At 40.8% G+C, this 20,797-nt stretch overlaps 2 protein-coding genes across 3 annotated transcripts in view; both read right to left on the minus strand.

The window, feature by feature from the left end:
• Positions 1-3,276, minus strand: part of MPP1 (MAGUK p55 scaffold protein 1) — a 30,875-nt gene extending 27,599 nt beyond the window's left edge. Inside the window, exon 1 of one of the 2 annotated variants that reach the window (XM_045538773.1) lies at positions 3,015-3,276. In XM_045538773.1, coding sequence (XP_045394729.1) covers positions 3,015-3,251 — 237 coding nt within the window. In that variant the 5' untranslated portion in view covers positions 3,252-3,276. The remainder of the gene's footprint in view (positions 1-3,014) is intronic. The other variant, XM_045538774.1, reaches the window with a different exon arrangement.
• An 11,567-nt stretch (positions 3,277-14,843) lies between these two features.
• On the minus strand, positions 14,844-20,797 carry SMIM9 (small integral membrane protein 9). The gene is made up of 3 exons (XM_045538112.1): positions 20,659-20,797; positions 19,914-20,043; positions 14,844-14,978 (listed from the first exon to the last, which is right to left on the minus strand). Exons 1-3 carry the CDS (start codon positions 20,795-20,797, stop codon positions 14,951-14,953), a joined length of 297 nt encoding a protein of 98 aa, XP_045394068.1. The 3' UTR covers positions 14,844-14,950.

A 20,797-nucleotide genomic window follows, 5' to 3' on the forward strand; every position in this document is an offset into this window, starting at 1 on the left:
GAATATGGGAGACAGGCTACATTCGAACTTACTACAAAATTATCTTTGGACAATACTTTTATTTTTACTTCTTTTTGTTTTTTGAAAGGATAGTATACTCTCCAAGTTGGTAGAGCGTGGACTCCTCCAATAAACAACAGCCTGGACAATACTTTTGCAATATTAAATGTGGGCCAGGGGTGCGGTGGCTCAGGCCTGTAATCCTAGCACTGCAGGGGGCCAAGGCAGGAGGGTCCCTTGAGCTCAGGAGTTTGAGCCGAGGCAACAGAGCGAGACTCTGTCTCTAAATAAATGTGGACAAGGATTCGAAGTGAAATTTTGTGTTTTCAATCTTTAGTACTTTTTCATAAAGTGATATCTTCAAATAAAGTTTTTAGCAAAATAATTTTATGATTTCTATTGAGGCCAATAACTTCCTCACAGGTTTCCTTGCTTCTGATCTTGCCACTATATGAAAACTTTTTGACTGCTGCTACTGGGCAGACAGCTCTTAGGGAGGTGTTGGGCCATTCCCCTGCATGTCCCAGTGTGGTTCGAGGTGCCTGACAAGCACTAACTCATGTAAACATCACCACAACCCTCTGAACATGCCAGTCTTATAGAGACAAGAGAGCTTCAGCAGCTTGCCCACGGCCACACAAGTGAAAGGCGCAGCCTAGTGCTGCAGCAAAGACTGGTAAGAGCCCCAGAGGGAAGGTGAACCTCAAGAAATAAGAATCTGCAGGTTAGTGGGGTCCAGCCACCCCTTATCATATGAAGATTCTCCATCAGACGTTCACCTCGACAGATCTGAATGCTATTTCATTTTGGGATTTAGCAAGTTTTCTTATTCTATCTTCTTCAAATCCTTTAATAAAACCATAACAAATTATAATAGCTAACTGATAGATTGTATCCAATATTATGGTATAAACTCAGCCCCACAAAAACTGCTGTTTACTCAAAGGGTGTGCCCACAATATAACTCTGGTACTGAGAGGGCCTCTTTTCAAGCAGGCACACAGTCTTTCCAGCATGCCCATAAGGGAGCAGACAGGTTTACACAAAATCAGATTGTGCTGAATGAAAGCCAGTCACAAAATATTACACACCCTGTGATTCTACTTATATAAAATTCTAGAAAAGGCAAATCTATAGTGATAGGTCAGTGGTTGCCAGGCTTCAGGTGGGGGAAAGAGATTGACCGCAAAGGGCCAGGAGGGAATTTTCTGGAATGTTGCAAATGTTTGCTCTTTATCACAATTGTGGTGGTGGTTACATGACTGTATACATTTGTTAAATCTTATCAAACTGCACAATTAAAATTCATGATTCTATGATGTGCCAATCATACCTCAATAAAACTGCCAAAAATAAGTTCAAATAAAGAGATTTTTTTTTTAATAGTTAAGGCTCAGCCATGTAAGCACTGATTGTGGGGAAGAAAAAGAAAATCACACGTCCAAGCTCATGGGCAATCAAGTAGCTTTAGACCCTGTTTCTCTCCTAGTGCCCATTCCAATTTTGTCTTGTCATTTGTATAGCAATAGCATCTTCCACGCCTGTTCATTTCTTCACTCATTTAAGCCCAGGCTGTTGAAGTCATGATTTGAAATGACAGGTGTGATTACCTCACTCTGAGTGGTATACAGAGGAGAGGCAATGTGGTGAAGCAGAAAGTACACTTATCTTTGAGTCTGCAGATACAAAATCTAGCTCAGTTCTGATGCCCATTAATTGTTTCCCTGAGCTAATGCCACCCGGCCCAAAGAAGTCTACATCTCTCCTGTTTGCTTTACCTTGCAGATCTTCAGTTTCCTCATCTGTGAAATTAGAGGATTATTCTAAATCCTTAATGGCCATCTCTTTAGTCATTTATTAATTCAGAAAACATTTCTGAGGACCCCCTTATTGGGTACTTAAAATAAAGGAGTAGGAAATAGCCCTGCCCTGGAAGACCTTGCAGTCTAGGAAAGAGATTCCTGCTGTCACTCCTGAGCCTGGGTCTTCTAAGGCAGCACAGCTTCTGCCTGGCTCGCTTTCTCTCTCTCTCTCTCCCTCCCTCCCTCCCTCCCTCTCTCTCTCTCTCTCTCTCTCTCTCTCTCTCTCTCTCTCTCTCCATTCACTGCTTGGTACCTGGCCACCATGCTGTGAGGAAGAAGACTAAGTCACATGGAGAGGCTGCTGGCTGATATTCTGGGTAATGGGTCCAAAGGAGAGCCAGCATCAACCTCCACATGAGTGAGCATCCTTCTGGTGTGACCCTGAGTGAGAAACCCTGAGTTACAACAACCTTGCTAGGCTCAGGCCACACTGAGAAGTATAAGAAATAACATGAAAATGCTCAGTGTTGTAAACCACTGAGATTGGGAGAGAGTTGCTAGGCATCAACAGATAACCATAACCTACCCTCAGGTCATCTCTGAGAACAGAGGTTAATAGCTGTTTACTGGCCATCACTGGAATCTCGAGGGCAGAATTAGCTCCAAAATCCCTGGATTCCTTTCTCCACCAACAAATACACACAGGCCACCCCATCTGCACCATAGCACAAGGGGACCTGCCTAAACGCAGAGGGACAATGAGCAGCAATTTGGACCCTGAAGCTGGCTTTCACAACCACGTCTGCTGACCCAAACACAAGCACTTCAACGACAACCAGGCAGACCTACTCCTGGATGTGTGTTCCTTAAAGTGTTTCTGTTATTCCGACTTCCGTCTATGAGGAAGTTTTCCTTGACCTTAATAAGGTCCGGGCCGCGGCCTCTCATGATTTCCACTTAGAGGAGGGTTGCTCTGGGCAACAATTCACGGCACCAGGAGCCCGGCACGAATCAGGCCGCGAGCTCACCCGGTCCCCACCCCGCTGGTTGCAGCGGCCTCCACCCCTTGGCCAGGACCCCCAAGGGCAGGGCCCCCGGAGACAGACCCCCCCCACGGGATAGGGCCGCGGACCGGGAAAGTCCCGGGGTGGATGGAGGGGCCTGGAGCCGAGCCCCGGCCCAGCACCCTGGGGACCTGCCAGGCCCGCTCACCTCCGGCCGGCTACGCTTCTGCAGCAAGTGCTCCAGGTAGAGGTCAGAGAGCGCCGTGCGCATGCTGCCCCCACCCTCGCCCTCGCTCGCCTTGAGCGTCATCTCGCAGCAGCTGGGACACCGGGTCTCAGGACCCGGCAGCGCTGGGAATGCGAGGGCCCCGGGGCCTGCGGGGCGGCGGGGACGCGGAGCGGCTGGGCCAGTCACCGCCCCGCAGGCGGCGCGCCGGGCGGGCATGGGCGGAGCTCCGCCCGCGCCCCCGCCCACTCCCGCCCTCGCCCCGCCCACGGGCTCGCCCAAGCCCAGACCCTGCGGCGCCCGGGGCCGGGGGAGCGGCCCTTCCGGGCCAGAAGGAGGTGTAGGTTTAGCCTAGCCCCTGTGGGCCCAAGGTGGTAAGGTGGGCTGAATCCCGGAAGGACAGGAATTGGGAGGGGGGCAAATTCGTGGAGGCGACGGGGGGGCGCCCAACGGCTGCAGTGACCACCCTTCACTCCACCTGGGCTGCGCTAGCTTCTAGCTGATGCGACCCCTGGAGCGGTTCGTGTACTCAGGAAAGCAGGGGAAGTCCGAATCACCCGGTTTAACCGGAGCTTGAAAAATGTTGGCGATTCCAGGCCCTACCTATAAATCAATGGGGACACAGTAGAGGCAGTGCACCCTTTGAGATTTGGACATTGCGAAAATGCCTTTAAAGCTCCTGTGCTGCTAGTACCCTGTCATTTACATCACTGCATGTTGTTCAACGATGAAGGACCTTACTGCCTTCAAGGGCAAACTGTTTTCACTTAAGCCAAATCTCCTGCTGTTACTGCCACAAAATTTTTAGGGATCAATGAAAGCAGACATTCCTTGCAAATCCTAGAGGAAGATTTCTTAGTATCCTAATGCCTTGGGACTGGTAAAATAGCAGTCACAGTGATGGAAGTCTTTCTGCTGCAAACAAACATTTACTGTGCTTACAGAGCTCCTGGCCCCCTTACCGCAAGCTAGTAGCCTTGCAGTATTCGAAGCTCCAGGTACTCTTATTTTGGCCTTCCTCAAAACTCTCTGGAAAGAGCTCATAATCAAGAGGGGAAAATCCAAGGGCAGGAGTTTAGAGCTGCATGGCCCAGTTTCCTCTGCTCAAAGGCTGAGCTCACATGATTGGTTGTTTCTTTCCCCAAGATCACTCTAAAAGAATGTGGTGGGGGAAGGGCGGAGAAAGAGAGGTAGAGAGAGAGAGAGATTAAGAGCGTGTGATATTGGTTCAGGGATGGACTAATTGAGCAACGGCATAGAATAGAGAACCCAGAAACACACCTGTGCATGTATAGAACTGTGGCATATGATACAAGTGGCAGAAGTGGCAGGTTAGGTAAGTAAAGAGGGATTTTTCATTAACTGATGCTGGCGAATGATTATTTATATTGGAAAAGTTGAAACGGGAGCCCTCCTTCATGCGATATTGAAAAGAATAAGAATCTATTCCAGATGGATTAAAGACTTAAACCTCAAAAATACACCTTTAAAGCTCTTGACAGAAAATACAGGCAAAGAACTTTTAGATTGGGATAAAGATTTCTTAAACAATGCAGACAAACCATTGACTATAAAATAGAATAACAGTAAGTGTGATTTTATAAAGAACTTTTATTTATCAAAAGACACTGTAAAGGGTAAAAAAAGACAAGCTGTCTCAATAAATAAATAGACATTTCACAGATGGAGAAACACATATGGCCAAGAGATATTTGACCTCATTAGTGATGAAGGAACTGCAAATCAAGACTACAATGAAATATCAGTGTACACCCATTCAATTGTAAAAAATTAAAAAGCCTAACAGTATCAGGTGTTGGAGAAGATGTGAATCCATGTAATTTCTTGAATCTTGCCAGTGGGAGTCTAAGCTGGTACTACTAGTTAGGAAAACAGTTTTCCATTATCTCTTAAAGTTGAACATACATCTACCCTCTGAGCCAGCAATTCCACTCCTAGAGGGAACAACTATCTCCAGTTTTGTCTGTAACCTTCCAAGTTTTCGTCTATGCATCTTCAAAATAGTCATGACTAGAATTGCTTTGGTTGTCCAGGTAGAGAAACCATAGTATGTATGGCCTTGCTCCAATTTATGCCACGCCCATATTTTCTCAGACTTATCTACTTACCAGGCCCTCAGTCACGTGAACAATGGAAATCCCCAACTACCACAGCCATTGTCACATCTCCTAACACTTCTGACTCCAGACTCTTCCAAAAGTGAGGGCTGGGTTCTGGAATGACCTCTGTCGTGCCCACTGCAGCAGGAGCTTCTGTGCTCAAGCTCATTCTGACCGGATCCCTGGTGTGATTGGTCTGCCAGCAGGTTTTTGTCTCATTTTTCTCATTGCTGTGGTTCGATACAGCCTGTCTGGAAGCATCTGGGAAGACTGAGAAACAAGCTGTATTTTCTTGAGTAGCAGTGGCAAGCTCAGGAGCACACAAATTATATTTTGTTTTCAGCATTCTCTGACTCACTCTTACACTCATGAGATTACATTTTTCAGTAAAGCTTTAGCACATATGTTTTGCTTCAGGCTGTGTTTTCTAGTGAACTCCAGCTAAGAAAACAGTTGTCAGAAATAGAGTTGCCTTAGAAAATAGACCTTTGGGATAGGACTTGGGGGGTGGGGGAAGCAGTTCCACTAGGGACACAATAAAGTTTCCACTAAACTGGAAGTTGTGACCACTACTTGGCTATTTTGTGTTCCTTATGCTAATGGCCACCAAATCAATGCAGAATACCATGAGGACGTAGTGTTGCTACTACACGGTGGGGTCAGGGATAAATATGTCTGGAACTTGGGATCACTTGGGTGTCCCGTTAGTGTTTCCATGCCCGATGAAAACTATAAATGGGATAATGCAGTAACCACAGCCCAACACGGGCAAGGCAACTAAGAGCTCAGACCTATCAAAGATGAAGAATTCAGTCACCCCAGTGGACTGGCAACCTAGTCCATTCAAGGGCTGGCTTTAGAAGAGGGAGATGTACAACAGGTGATGAAACAGGGAGATAATGAATATCAATTACAATCCTGAGACAAGCTTCAGCAGTCTCTAGCTAGGTTTACCAACCCCCTCTAAGTCCTTTTAGGAGACTGCCACCATATTGAAGGATTGGACTTGCAACTCTTTCCCTCAGTGGACTATTCCAAACTGTAGTGGTTTTGTTATCTGTAAGAGGGCTTCTAGGGCTTCAAACAGCCAGCAGTGTTCTATAAAGCTGTGGCTATCTACCATTCCCTCGTATTTGCTTTTCCTCATTCCTTGCCCCACTTTCCTTTCTCCCCTTACTCTTGCCATAGTATCGTGCCCCATAATAAAGTATTAGCATATAAGTTTTGCCTCATGTTCAGTTTTCCAATGAATATAGACCAAGACCCTAACACACTAAAACTAAATAATATGCTCAGATACATGCTATGGGACAGGTTGGGGAGAGAATGGATGGAAAATTAATCATATAAACATACATGTTGCCTTCTTCACTGAAAAAATACCATTCAATCTCTTTGTGGTTTAAAGATTTTATCACGAATAAAATTATAGGACATGAGACAAACTGGAGAAATTATTTGAGTATAGGATATATAAAGGGTTAATTTTTTTTTGTTTGTCTTTTTGAGACAGAGTCTCACTTTGTTGCCCAGGCTAGAGTGAGTGCCGTGGCATCAGCCTAGCTCACAGCAACCTCAAACTCCTGGGCTTAAGCGATCCTACTGCCTCAGCCTCCCGAGTAGCTGGGACCACAGGCATGTGCCACCATGCCCGGCTAATTTTTTCTATATATATTTTTAGTTGTCCAGATAATTTTTATCTCTATTCTTAGTAGAGACGGGGTCTCGCTCTTGCTGGTCTCGAACTCCTGACCTCGAGCGATCCCCCCGCCTTGGCCTCCCAGAGGGCTAGGATTACAGGCATGAGCCACCGCGCCTGGCCCAAAGGGTTAATATATTTAACTTACAAAGAATTCTTTAAAATAAATGAAGAAAAGCACCAAAGGGATACAGATATGAGCAGGCAATATAAAAATGAGAAATCGAAAGGAATACAAGTACAATAAAGTTATGGAAAGATATTAAGCCACAATGCTAATTTGGAATATAACTTAAGTGATGCAAAAAATGTCAATTTCTGGCACCATGGCAGACCCGTACCTGAATTACTCTCTTGCTAAAACAACTAGAAATGCTGGATAAAAAGTATTAAACATATTCTTGAACACATTCTTGGCCAAAGAAAGTCACATGACTAAGCCCATAGTCAAGGAGTGGGAAAGTATGCTCTACCCACTATGAGGCCATGGCAAGGATGTTCATTTATAATTCTATTACAGTAGTGAAGATTTGGACTACTATTTTTTTTCAAGAATTACTGTTTATTGAATACAGGCACTGTGCATTTTACATACTTTCTTTCATTTAGCCTTATGACAATCCTATTGTTAAAATGTGAGTTTCGCGCCGAAAAGTCATTAATCTGCCATTCTGCTTCTGTAAACCTGCTTGCTCCTGCTTACTCAAGATATTACCCCCAGCACAAAAATTCCTAAGTGACTACAACACCCATGTTCTGCGTAAAATGATTACAGACCCCACGTTTTGTGTAAACAAAATATGGCCCGGAGCCCAAACTGCCCAGATCCTGTTACACCAAAGATAAGAAAATGATATAATGCTTACTCAAGGCTTTTTGTACACATGCTTGCTCAATCTTAATAATTTTCCACCCACAAACTTACAATATAAAAACTTTCTGTTTGAAAGGCTCACTGTTGCTCTGTGCCGCCTTTGGGTGGTGCAGAGGGTAGTCGCTGGCCAGCTAATAAAGACACCTGATTTGGCTCAATTCGGTCTTTAGGTGGTCATTTCTCGCATCTCAGACCATAACACTATGAAACAAGTACTTTTTTAAAAAATTGAGATAACAGTTATATACTATAAAATTCATCCATTTAAAGTGAAAACTTCAGTGGTTTTTAGTATATTCACAGAGTTGTACAACCATCACTACTATCTAATTTGTTTTAGGCCATTTGGGCTGCTATAACAGAATACCACAAACTGGGTCCTTATACATAACAAACATTTATTGCTAACAGTTCTGGAGGCTGGAAGTCCAACATCAAGGCACTGGGCAGATTCGGTGTCTGATGAGGGCCCTTTCCTCATAGCGCCTTTTTGCTGAGTTTTCACATGGTGGAAGGGGGGAAAAAAGCTCCTTTAGGCCTCTCTTATAAGGGCACTAATCCCAAAGGCCTTACCTCTCAAAGGCCCTGCTTAGTACCATTACATTGGGAATTAGGTTTCAACATATGAATTTGGGGGGTAACACAAATATTCGCACCATAGCACAATTCCAGAACATATTCATTACCCCTAAAGGAAATCTCATACCCATTAGCAGTCACTCTCCATTCCCAGCCCCTGGCAACCACTAATCTACTTTCCGCAGGACCACTAACTGAATCTACAATAAGGGGCTAAAATAGTTTTCCCCTGAGAATTTGTAAGTACAGGTTGATCCTTGCTCTGGTTGGCATCCCAAAGTCACACTACCTGAGTGACCTGATAAACCTTAAGTGGCTAATTTACAAGGTGCCTAGCAGAGCAAAACACAAGCCTTTTCTAGGAGTCTTCATTGAGACGAGGCCTTTCCACACATACTTGCTAAGAAAATATGCAGCTCACAGTAAGACACAAATAAATAAATCACTACACAAACAAGGAAACCAGGTCCCTTGAGTAAAATACAGCAGAAACTACAGATAACCAAATTGGACCAACAACTTCAGATATTAGAATTAAAGATTATCTTAAATTAGAAAATGTATTAATGTTGATGGAAAAACTCATGCTATCTCAGTAGGTAAAAAATATTCAATGTAATCTAACATCTATTCATGATTAAAAAAACAACTTTTAACAAACTAGGTATAGAAGGAGCCATCCTTAACCTGAATTTAAAAAGTTACTTGTTAAACATCTACAACAAATATAATTAGTGTTGAAAAGCTGAATGCATTTCCCTTAAAATTTTGAACAATGACCACCTTGAACTGGAGCTGGCCGACCATAAAAAGGCAAAGATGCCTCTATAGCCACTTTTTCCCCATATTGTATTATAAGTCCTATCCAGCACAGTAAGGCAGAGATAAACGTATAACAGTATAAAGACTGTGAAGGAAGAAACAAAATTGTTGTCATCTATAGATATATTATTGTCTATGTAGAATATTAAAAAATCTACAGATAAATTATTAAAATTAATAAACACTAAGTCACCAAGGTTGTTGGCTACAGTCATTATGAAGAAATCAATTGCATTCCTATACACCAACAACATGCAGGAAATATAATTTTAAAAGATACCATTTCATCATGACATCTAAAACTATCAAATACCTAGGAATAAATTGAACCATATATAGGCACTGTATAGAGGTAATTATAAAACTCTATTGTAATACATTAAATAAGAATTAAAAAATGGAGAGACAAATCATGTTCATGGTTTGGAAGACTCAATTTTATTAAGATGTCAGTTCTCCTTAAATTGGCCTATAGATTCAATGCAATCCTGATATAATAAAAATCTCAAAAGATATGTTTTGTGAAATTTAACAATTTAATTTTAAAATATGCATGTAGTTGTAAAGAGCAAGAATAGCCAAAGAATTCTAGAAGACTAAAGTGGGGGACTGTAATATTCTGTAATTAAGAGTATGTGGTATAGGCACATAAATAGACCAATAAAACAGAAGAGAGGCTAGAAACAGATTTATGCATGTTTAGACACTTGATAATATGACAGAGTGGCACTGCAGATCAGTAGGGAAAGGACAGACGTTCACTAAGTGGTATTGGGCACGTTGGGTATTCATATCATCAAAACAGAAACTGAGACTAGATAGAGGTGAAGGTAAGCACTTCATCCGAACTACTTTAGTAGGAAGAACTGTAGAAAGAGTGACTCTTTGAGCAAAATTTCGTTAGTCTTTATTAAGGCAAAGCTCAGAGTGGAAAAGTACTGGGAAAGCAAGGCGGCTGACTCAGGCCGGGCGCACAGCTTGCCTTTTTTCAACATTCTCATGTCTTTTTATGGTCAGTCAGCCAGCTCCAGTTTAAGGTGGTCAGTGTTGAGAATCTGGTTTTGCTCCTCGGAATTTATTGCTTGTTGGAATTTATTGCAACTATCTGCTTCTCTCAGTTCCTAGAACTGCCTTTAGGTACAGAAGTTCAGTTCAAAGTTCATGAGTGGAAAATTGTAACTTTTCACAATATGAAAAAAAAGAAATTGGACTGCTTCACACCATACAAAAAAGAAATTCCAAGTAGCTTAAGGACTCAAACATAAAAGGCAAAACTATAAAAACTTTTGGAAGACAGTGTAGAATAATTCCTTTATGACTTTGGGGTAGAAAAAGATTTCTTAAACAGACACTAAAAATACTGACATAGAGGAAATGATTGCCAAATTTGACTGCATTAAAATAAGTACTTCCATTCATCAAAATACATCATACGAAGAGTGAAAATAAAATCTTCAAACGGGGAGAAAGTATTTTCCACATATGTAGCCTACAAAAGATTAGCATATAAAATATATGAAGAATTTCTTTTGATCAATAGGGAATAAGCAAAACTACTAATTAGAAAAATGGGCAAAATCCATTAACAGGAATTTCATAGAAGATAAAGACAAATGATCTACAGACGCATGAAAAGGACTTCAATCTCATCAGTCATCAGGGAAATACAAATCAAGAAAATAATGGGACATAATTTCTTATTCACCAGATTAACAAAAAATTAAAAGGTTGATGATATTGCATGTTATCAAGGAAATGGGATAGTGGGAACATTCATAACTGCTGGCTTTGGGAAGCTGGCATTGCATCATAAAGTGAAACATTCGCTTACCCTTTGACCCAGCTATTTAATCACAGGGTATGTGCTTTATAGAAACTAGCACATGCACACTATGAGACATGTAGAGGAATATTTATGAAAGATTTATTTAGAATAGAAAAGAACAGAAACAATACCAATGCCCTTCTATAGTTAATGGTCTAAATGAGTAGAGCTTTCTCCATACAATGAGACATGCACAATTTTCACTATAAGCATCAAAATGAATGAATCTCCAAACATAATGCAAGCAAAAGAAGAAAATCACAGAAGAATACATACGTATGGCTTGGTTTTTATAAAGTTTAAAAACATGCAAGGTTATGGTGTTAGAAGACAGGATAGGGGTTACTTTGGGGGTGAGGAGGAGCTGGCGATATGGACAGAGAAGGGGAGGAGGAATTTGTTCACTTTGAGCTGTGTACTTATGCAGAAAAGAGCATAGACCATTTTCTAAAATACAGGCAAAATTAAATAACATATTGCCAAACATAACTGGCAAAATATAAAGAAAACCAAGGAAATAACACAATGTTAAGGACAGAGGAGGGAAGGCTATGAATCCAGAGTGTAAACGGGTGCAACCATTATGTGGAACAATATCAAAAACCTTAATATAGTCATAGCTTATAACCCAACAATTCCCCATTAAGCAATTTATATCAAGGAACAACCTGGACACGAATATAAAGACTATAAAGCCATGTGTACGGATGGTCATCAAAAATAATAATAATAATTTCTTTTTTCTTTTGTAACTAAATTTCCACTAGTGCACCTAATCTAGTATTCTGTGTAAATCTTGGACTCATTAAACAATGTTGACTGTTAAAAAAAAAAGGATGGTCATCAAATTGCTATTGGAGTAGCAGGGTCCCAAATACTACTAACACCAAAACTCAGATGTTGACAGTTTTTCTTCTGTTTTATTATAACTTATTGATTTCCCTCCCAAGTTCCTACCTGCTGCTTAGTGGAAAAAACTTAAGTAAATATCAATCTGATTTAAAGCTTAGTGTAAAGTGATAAACAGTCACTACAGGTAGTCTCTGATAAGAATGGCAATCTCTTCCTAACATCTGGGTGTATGGGACAAAGGCAGTGTGGCTAATACAATGCTATGGGGGGAAATTGGCCCCCTCACTTCAGCTTGCAAGTGTGAGCTGGCACCTACTGGTGTCACAGGGGTGTCTCTAGTCACCCTGGTCTTGTTCCCTGTTAGTCTCTAATGCAGCCCGTCATCTTTTGGTTTAAGCAACGCTCTCAGTAGTTCCCAACTGGCAGTAGTACCTGAAGCCTCTGGCCTAGCTGAACACTCCCAGTCTTCTTAAGTCCCCTTCCCCCAGATTTATTGAGGTATAATTGACAAATAAAATTGTATATATTTAATGCATACAACATGATGATTGATATACATGTATACTGTGAAATAATTACCACAGTCAAGTTAGTTAATGCATGCATCACCTCACAGTTACTGTTTTTTTGTGGTAAACACACTTAATATTTACTCTCACCATATGCCATGCAAATGGTAACCAAAAAAGAGCAGGGGTGGCTATACTTAGACAAAGTAGACTTTCATTCTGAATCGTCAATTAACAGGATGAAATAAATAAATAAATAATAAAAAATTTAAGAAGATAACAAAAATAGACTTTCAGTCAAAATCTGTCACAAGAGACAAAGAAGGTCTTTATATTAATATAATGATAAAGGGGTCAATCCTTCAAGAAGACATAACAATTCTAAATATATATGCACCCAACATTGGAGCACTTAGCTATATAAAGCAAATATTAATAGAATTGAAGGGAGAAATTGACAAGAAATACAATAATATTTGGGGACGTTAAGACCCCACTCTCAACAATGGATAGATCATCTGGACAGAAAATCAATAAGGAAACAGAAGACTTGTACAACATACCTCGTCTTTACTGACTTCACCGTGCCTTGCCACAGCAGGCCACACAACAGGCCATGTGGAGGCCTGGTGTATCTCACCTCAGCATCAATGAGAAGATCACTTCAGTCTTTCTTTCTCTTTGCATTTTCTCTGTAGTAAATTCCTGACCTCTTGCAGTTATCCCCAGCTCTTAGGCCAAAAACCTGGGTGTCATTGCTGAAGTCACTCTCTCCCCTATACCTCATCCAACCCACAGTCAAATCCAGCCTGCTCTCCCTTCACAATATCTTCAGAATTGGACACTTTCTGAAACTCTGCTGTCCCCCACCCTGGTCTCCCTGCTTCTGTCCTTGCTCCCCTATATTTTCAACATGGCAGCTGAGATGACCCTTTAAAAATGTACAACAAGGCCAGGAGCCATGGCTCACTCCTGTAATCCCAGCATTTTCGGAGGCCGAGGGAGGAGGATCCCTTGAGGTCAGGAGTGCGAGACCAGCCTAAGCAAGATTGAGACCTCAGCTCTACAAAAAAATAGAAAAATTAGCCAGGTGTGGTGGCATTCACCTGTAGTCCCAGCTAGTTGGGAGGCTGAGGCAGGAGGATTGCTTGAGCCAGGAGTTTGAGGTTGCTATGAGCTATGACGACACCACTGCACTCCAGCTTGGGTAACGGAGTAAGACTCTGTCTCAAAAACAAAACAAAACAAAACAAAAATGTATAACAAATCACATCTCTCTTCTGATCTAAACCTTCTGTTGGCTGTCCTATGGCCTCCAGGAAGAGCCCAAATCCTTTCAATGGCCCACAAGGTCCTGTTCTGCCCCTTGATTACTCTGGTTTCTTTGCTATCCCTCAAACATACCAGGAATGCTCTTATTTCAGCACCTTGCTGCTGTTGCAAGGATCTGAATCTTCCCATTAGCAGTGGCTCCACAAGAGCTGGGATTAGGGTCTGTTTTGTTACCTGCCTAGAACAGTGTCTGGGTCACAGAAGGTATTCAATGTGTTTGTTGAATGATTTCAAACTCAGAACAGCAAAAGAGAAAAGAAAATTAATAAATTTAATACTATTACCTGTATTACATTTATAATAGTGAATACATAGAAACATCTTAAATAATTATTATATGGGGAGCTGGTTAAACCACTTGTGTCTTATCCACTACATACAAAAAAATCCCATGTTTAAGTTAGTTTGGGAAATGCTGCATATTATACCCCCTTGTGGAGATTCATATTATTAATAGCCTGTTAAAAATTCTTACAAGTCCTGGAGCAAAGAAATATGTTAAAATTTAAACCAGCATCTCCCAAACATAACTGACCACAGAACCCTACTGTTTTATGACATTTATTAAAACAGAATTATTATTGTCTCACAGAACAGACTTTGGGAAACTGGTAATATATACATGGAAAAAGATTTGAAAGGAGAAACATCAAGATGTTAACTGTATTTATTTTGGGGTGCTAGGATTATGAGTACTTTTTCTTTTATTTGTATTTCTTATTATTATTATTATTATTATTATTATTTTTTTGAGACAGAGTCTTGCTCTGTTGCCTGGGCTAGAGTGCTGTGGCATCAGCCTAGCTCACAGCAACCTCAAACTCCTGGGCTCAAGCAATCCTGCTGCCTCAGCTTCCTGAGTAGCTGGGACTACAGGCATGCGCCACCATGCCCGGCTAATTTTTTCTATTTTCAGTAGTTACTGGCTAATTATTTCTATTTTTTGTAGAGATGGGTCTCACTCTTGCTCAGGCTGGTCTTGAACTCCTGAGCTCAAGTGATCCCCCTGCCTCGGCCTCCCAGAGGGCTAGGATTACAGGCGTAAGCCACCACGCCCAGCCTATTTCCTGAAAATTTTTTTGAAATAAATGTGTATTACTTTATAATCACAACAGAAATAAGGTTATTCACATTTTTCAATTGTATCCTTTGAAGGAGAAAATGAAGGCAAATATAATTTAAGATGGAAGACAATTTAATTTTCACCAATAGATACTTTCTCATTTTGAGCATATAGCACACTCTCCACTCTCTTGAAATTCAGCAAGCCAAATACCACACTTGCCTCATTGAATCTTTTAGTTCTTCACTGGACTGGTTCATCTAGAAGAATGCTGGGAAAGGAAGATAAAATGGTGAGTGCCGTGCTAAGTTTAACTTTTTATACACTCTCCTGGTCTGCACGGAGTTACTATATAATTATATCACTTTTTCCAAGATTGGATTTTAGGCGGCTTTTTTTCTTAATATGAACCAAATGATTTCATACAGACAAAATGTTTTGATGACTTGAGAAAAGAAGAGTAAGAATGTGTTTCTAGTACAGTTGGGATGGGACGTAGTGATAGAAGTATAGTCAGATAATTTTTCTTCTTTTATTTTTAAAGTATCTTTTAAAAAATGTACTAATCAAATAATACAGTTCATTGCAGAAAGATTGGAAAGTGCAGACAAGAATAAAAATGAAACTAAAAGTAACAATGACAATGACAATAATCAAAACAACCCCTTCTCTAGCACAAGGAGATAACCAATGTCTAATACTTTGCTTGGGACTCTCCATATAAAAATTGGATTAAACTATGTATTTTCTGTTATAATCTGCTTTCTCCAGTGAACAGTATTTCATTAATATGTTTCCACAATGTTACTCTTCTACCTCAAGGTCTTGGTAACTATCTAGCACTCAGCCCCCGGTTGACAGACATTTAAGTTGTTCCCATTTTTTCTCTATTGTAAACCATACTAAACATTCCTTGTACATATATCTTGACAGTGCCAGTCGGTCCTTCTGACTGTCACCTCTGTTTCCAGAAGGATGGGAGATTAACCAGGCTTCCATGTTAGTTTCCTCAGGCAATGAGCAGCTAGTGGCATATAGGTGAGTATAGAGGATAGAAAAGGAGGCAGAGAGAGGCTGTTTGCAGTCCTTGCTGTGAAGTGTATTAATTAAAAATCGATGAGTATTACTATGTGCCCAGCACCAACTGACAATTTTTCCTGGGACTTGATGTGCCCTTTATGACTATAGACTCAAATATTCCTTTATTTCTGCAGCATTTAAAAAATTATAACTTTCTTGGCTTATCTTGGTCTTCATCAAAGAAATCATTCTCCCGCATCTATCATTTTTTCTCTAATCAATCTTACTTTCACTAACTCTTTATTTAATAATGCTTGCCTTTTAAATCTTGTTATCCATATTTTCTTTCATATTTTTTCATCAATGTCTCTTTTCCATTGTGCTTTTTCATTTCTGTGATAGTTTTACTTATTGTATTTCATATTTTTCTTAGATTTTTCTGTCTAATTTTCATTTTCTTCTTTTGCTTTGCTGTTTCATACCTTCCCTCTTATGTTAATATTTCTGCTTAAAACTATTATTTTATGGACGTGATTTTTTTCTATATTCCAAGTCATCATGTAGAAATGTGATTTTTTTCCATGTCCTACCAATGAAGGGAAAGATGTGATTTTTATATCAAGTTTTTTTTAATTTATGACAATACATTAGTGCACAATTTTTATCTGTTCTGAGACTTTTTTTTTCTGGTGACCATTACTCATCTGCCATTTTTTTTGCTTATACATTTCTTATCTTTTCCATATAGTAAGTTTGTATAGATCTGGTGCTGGTTCCTGTTGAATGAGATCAACGTTTACTGGACCAGTTATTTATAGGAAATTTGCATGGGGAGGGGCCAGTGCTGTATTTGAGGCTAATAAATTCTCTTCATGATGCTGAGATGTGTGTATTATTAGTGAGTTCTTATAAGCCTTCACTTCTTTCCAGCCAACTGAAAGCAGCAGCTATAGGTCTGAGCATAATGAAATTTCACACTTTACCTTCTTGCTTCACCAACAGACTGCTTCTTGAAACTATGGCTTGCCTGTATGTTTATTCATTCAACTCTATCTCTTAAAATTTTTCACATGCTACACATCTGATAAACAGCTGATAACCAGAATCTATTTAGAACTCAGGAAAATCAGCAAGAAAAAAAATCAAATAACCCTATCAAAAAGTGGGCAAAGGACATGAATAGAAATTTTTCAAAAGAAGACAGAAGTATGGCCAACAAACATATGAAAAAATGCTCAACATCTCTAATCATCAGGGAAATGCAAATCAAAACCACAAGGAGATATCACTTATCTCTGGTGAGAATGGCCTTTATCAAAAAGTCCCAAAACAATAAATGTTGGCGTGGATGTGGAAAGACAGGAACACTCATACACTGCTGTTGGGACTGCAAACTAGTGCAACCTCTGTGGAAAGCAATATGGAGATACCTTAAACAGATACAAGCAGACCTACCATTTGATCTAGCAATCCCATTACTGGACATCTACCCAAAAGAACAAAAGACATTCTATAATAAAGATATGTGCACTGGAATGTTTATAGCAGCACAATTCACAATTGCAAAGATGTGGAAACAACCCAAGTGCCCATAAATACATGAGTGGGTTAATGTGGTATATGTATACCATGGAGTTCTACTCAGCTATAAGAAATAATGGTGATATAGCACCTCTTGTATTTTCCTGGATAGAGCTGGAACTCATTCTACTAAGTGAAGTATCCCAAGAATGGAAAAATAAGCACCACATGTACTCACCATCAAATTGGTTTCACTAATCATCACATAAGAGCACATTCAGGAAGAACATTAACTGGGTGTCGGGCAGATGTGGGGGGGATGGGTGTATACATACATAATGATTGCAATGCGCACCATCTAGGGGATGGACATGCTTGAAGCTCTGATTCAGCGGGGGAGGGGGGCAAGGGCAATATACGTAACCTAAACTTTTGTACCCCCATAATATGCTGAAATAAAAAAAAATAAAACAAAGAAAAAAAAAAACACAAATCTATCTCTTAGGCTTCTATTTGGTGCCCAGTTGAGTCCAAAGATGTTTCTTTCACTAGTTAGGATGCTTGTTCCCAGCAAGGGCATATTGGTTTCTCTCCTCAAGTTAAGCCATCTACTTAAAAGAAGAAATTAATTTCTCTTGGCATATTATGTGCTTTATCTTCACAGAAGTTCCTCTGAATGTGCATGTTTAACCAATACTTCTGATGCAGCTGGCCTGTTGGCCAGAGTTCGAGTAACAGTGACTTAAAAGGTGCAGAATCAGACATGTCTTGATTTGACTCCTGGCTTCCTTAGTTGGTTACTAAGTATATTAGTTAGGGTAACACTCAGCTGCTGTAACAAACAATCCTAAGACCTTAGTAGCTTAACACAATAAAACGTTATCCCTCACTCGTGCCTCATTCTGATGTAGGTCAAGTTCTCCTCAATGAGATGATTCAGGGATCTCAGTTCCTTCCATCACTTTAAGCCATGCATATGTGTGAGAGAGAGACAGTATGGAGAATTGTGCAGGACATTTTATAGCCAGTCTTAGAAGTGTCATACATTACTTTTGCCCATATTTCCTTGGCCAAATCTCAGTTCCATGGTCCCAGCCTAACTTCAAGGAAGGTTGGGAAATGTAATCTTATTCTATTCTTGGAAAAAAGCAACAGGATTGATGAACATATAACCAGTCTCTATCACAGTCTATCTTTCTGATCAGCCGGATATCTGTTTCCCTTTTCCTTTCATACACGGAAGACAGCTACCCAATTTCCCCCTTGAGAAAGGCCTTGTCTCCCTAGCTGCTGAAAATGTTGTCAGCAGACAGCCTCTAGCTGTTAGCTCTCTTGGAGTTGGCCTTAGCTGCAGACAGTTTCTTCATACCTCCTCGGGCGGCCCACATCCAATAGTTGATTGAGGTGGAGTTATAGGGGTCCAGCCATTTTAGGCTAATGTAGGACAACTCTGATGGGGTCAACTGAGGCTTTGCTGGGCTTGCAAGGCAGTTTTACTTCTCCTGTCCCTTACCTTCCACAGGTGTTGATCCCTAATAATACTTTGAACACCAAACACCTGTCTTCCTGTCTGCTTCCAGAACACCTGACCCGTGGCAAACCCTTTCCTCAGGACTAAAATCCCCCTCATCACTGTGTCGGGCTCAAAGTCCAGGGTATCCAGGTGATGCTTGGTTCTGTGAAGTCTGGGTGTGGCTCTGCTTGGTTAAGTGATCTATGAACTAAACCAGGTTATCTGCCCTTGATTTCCGCACCCCCTAACAATCATGGAACAGGAAGAGGATAACCACCATAAACATTCTCACTTGAAAACAGGAAGAATGGGAGACACACCGCAGTCACTATTCTGCAGTAATCCCAGAATCCTGCTGGCAGATGTTGATTAGTCCCAGATCCTGCTTTCTAAGGGGAGCTCCCTGGCCTGTTGTTTATCTTCTGGAAGGCTTTTCTGGTCCTAGGGGCCTTCAATACTGGTGCCTTCTCTTGGAAGATCAGAGGCTTAAATACTGTTTACAACTGATGGCTCATTTAGTTCTGGCTTATGATGTCTTTGGCAATAAGCTTCTCTCAAAAGCTTAGCTGACTTCTCATCTACTTGCCACCAACCAGTTCTATGTGCCCAAGGTTGTTTCCTAGACACAGTTCTTGATTCTGTGATAATTTTGAGGTTATCAGGATAGAAGCAGGCAAATAGTCACTTTTTGGTAAATGCCAATTGAATTAACAAAATTAAGTTTAACTATTTTGTTTTCCTTAGGAATCTCTTTTTCTTCATATGATTTATGTAGATAAATACTTTGGTAAATTTTCAGGCAATTGAGAACACAGTTAATTATATATTTTCCAAGTATAGTTCCTGAGCCAAAGGGAAGGAAAATTAGGAGTTAATGAACTTAATAAAAGAAATGATCAGTTCTAAATACTGGTTATTAAATGTTACCTGTCAGTCATTGGTAATGGGTGGGGCAAGTTGGAGGGAAAAAAAGATAAAGTAGAGAACTTTTAAAAGTGGGTTGTATGGCCTTTCAGAGTTTTGTTCCCAGAATTGCCTTCCTTAAAACTTTCCCTTAATTACAGACATGCAGACCAGTGAGGAGCCTGAGTGTTTCTGTGCCCCCTTCATGTTTCCTCTCTCCTCCCTTCCTAAGTTACCACAGAAGCTTACGTGAGGCAGAAGAGGGTCCCCATTAGTACTGTGGTGATAAGAAAAGCAAAAATGGCTGCTGGAGGTACAGAGCTCTTGAAGAAATTCCACAGGTAATCCCTGAAGTTGCTCGGCCAGGCCCTGTAGTTGTCTGCAGAGAGAGCATAGACATTCACTGAGGAGGTGTCAAGTAAATGATGAAGTAAAGGCTAGACATGTTGGGTCTTTTCTTTAGGAAGTAGGGGAAGAAGTGATTTGACACCAAGGAAAGAGGAAAACAAAAATTTCTGCAGCGTGGTGTCAAGAGGCTTCACCGCTCACCAGCAAGACACTTGCGCAGCATGTGTGTGCATGTAGGAAGCAGGGGTTTGGGAGCCCTAAGCTGTGGATCAGTGGACCATCAGGTTTATTTCAAATTTCACCTCTTTTGTCAAGTCTTTTCTGACCCCTCCCCCAAAACAATTTTAATTATTTCTTTGCGCTCTGGGAACATTGATCATACTCCCTGGAAGGTTGCCTGCTATGGCTTTGCTCATCTAGGAGCTCCTTCATAACAGGGGCTGTTCAACTCCTAATCCATGTAGTCCAGCAGAGGGCTTGGCACACAGTGGGTAGGTTAATGCTTGTTAAACTAAGTCAAACCAAACCAGAAGAGTTTGCTTTCTGGTGAACATTGTTTTTAAACATGAAATCGGTTTTTCCTGACTGGAGACAGGAATCTTATGTCTTATGTAGGTAGGAACATTCATCCTAACAGCAAACACACCTCTTGAGCGTGGCTTCGATCCTACTTTGTCTTTTATTCTCAAAGCATATAAAGGTGAAGGAGAGGAAGCTACCATCACCAAGAGGCAAGTCAGAGAGCACAGCAGAAATCCAAGGCTCAGCAGCTTCTGGGGTTCCAT

This window comes from Lemur catta, chromosome X, assembly GCF_020740605.2.
Source record: "Lemur catta isolate mLemCat1 chromosome X, mLemCat1.pri, whole genome shotgun sequence".
In the NCBI taxonomy this organism is placed as follows: domain Eukaryota; kingdom Metazoa; phylum Chordata; class Mammalia; order Primates; family Lemuridae; genus Lemur; species Lemur catta.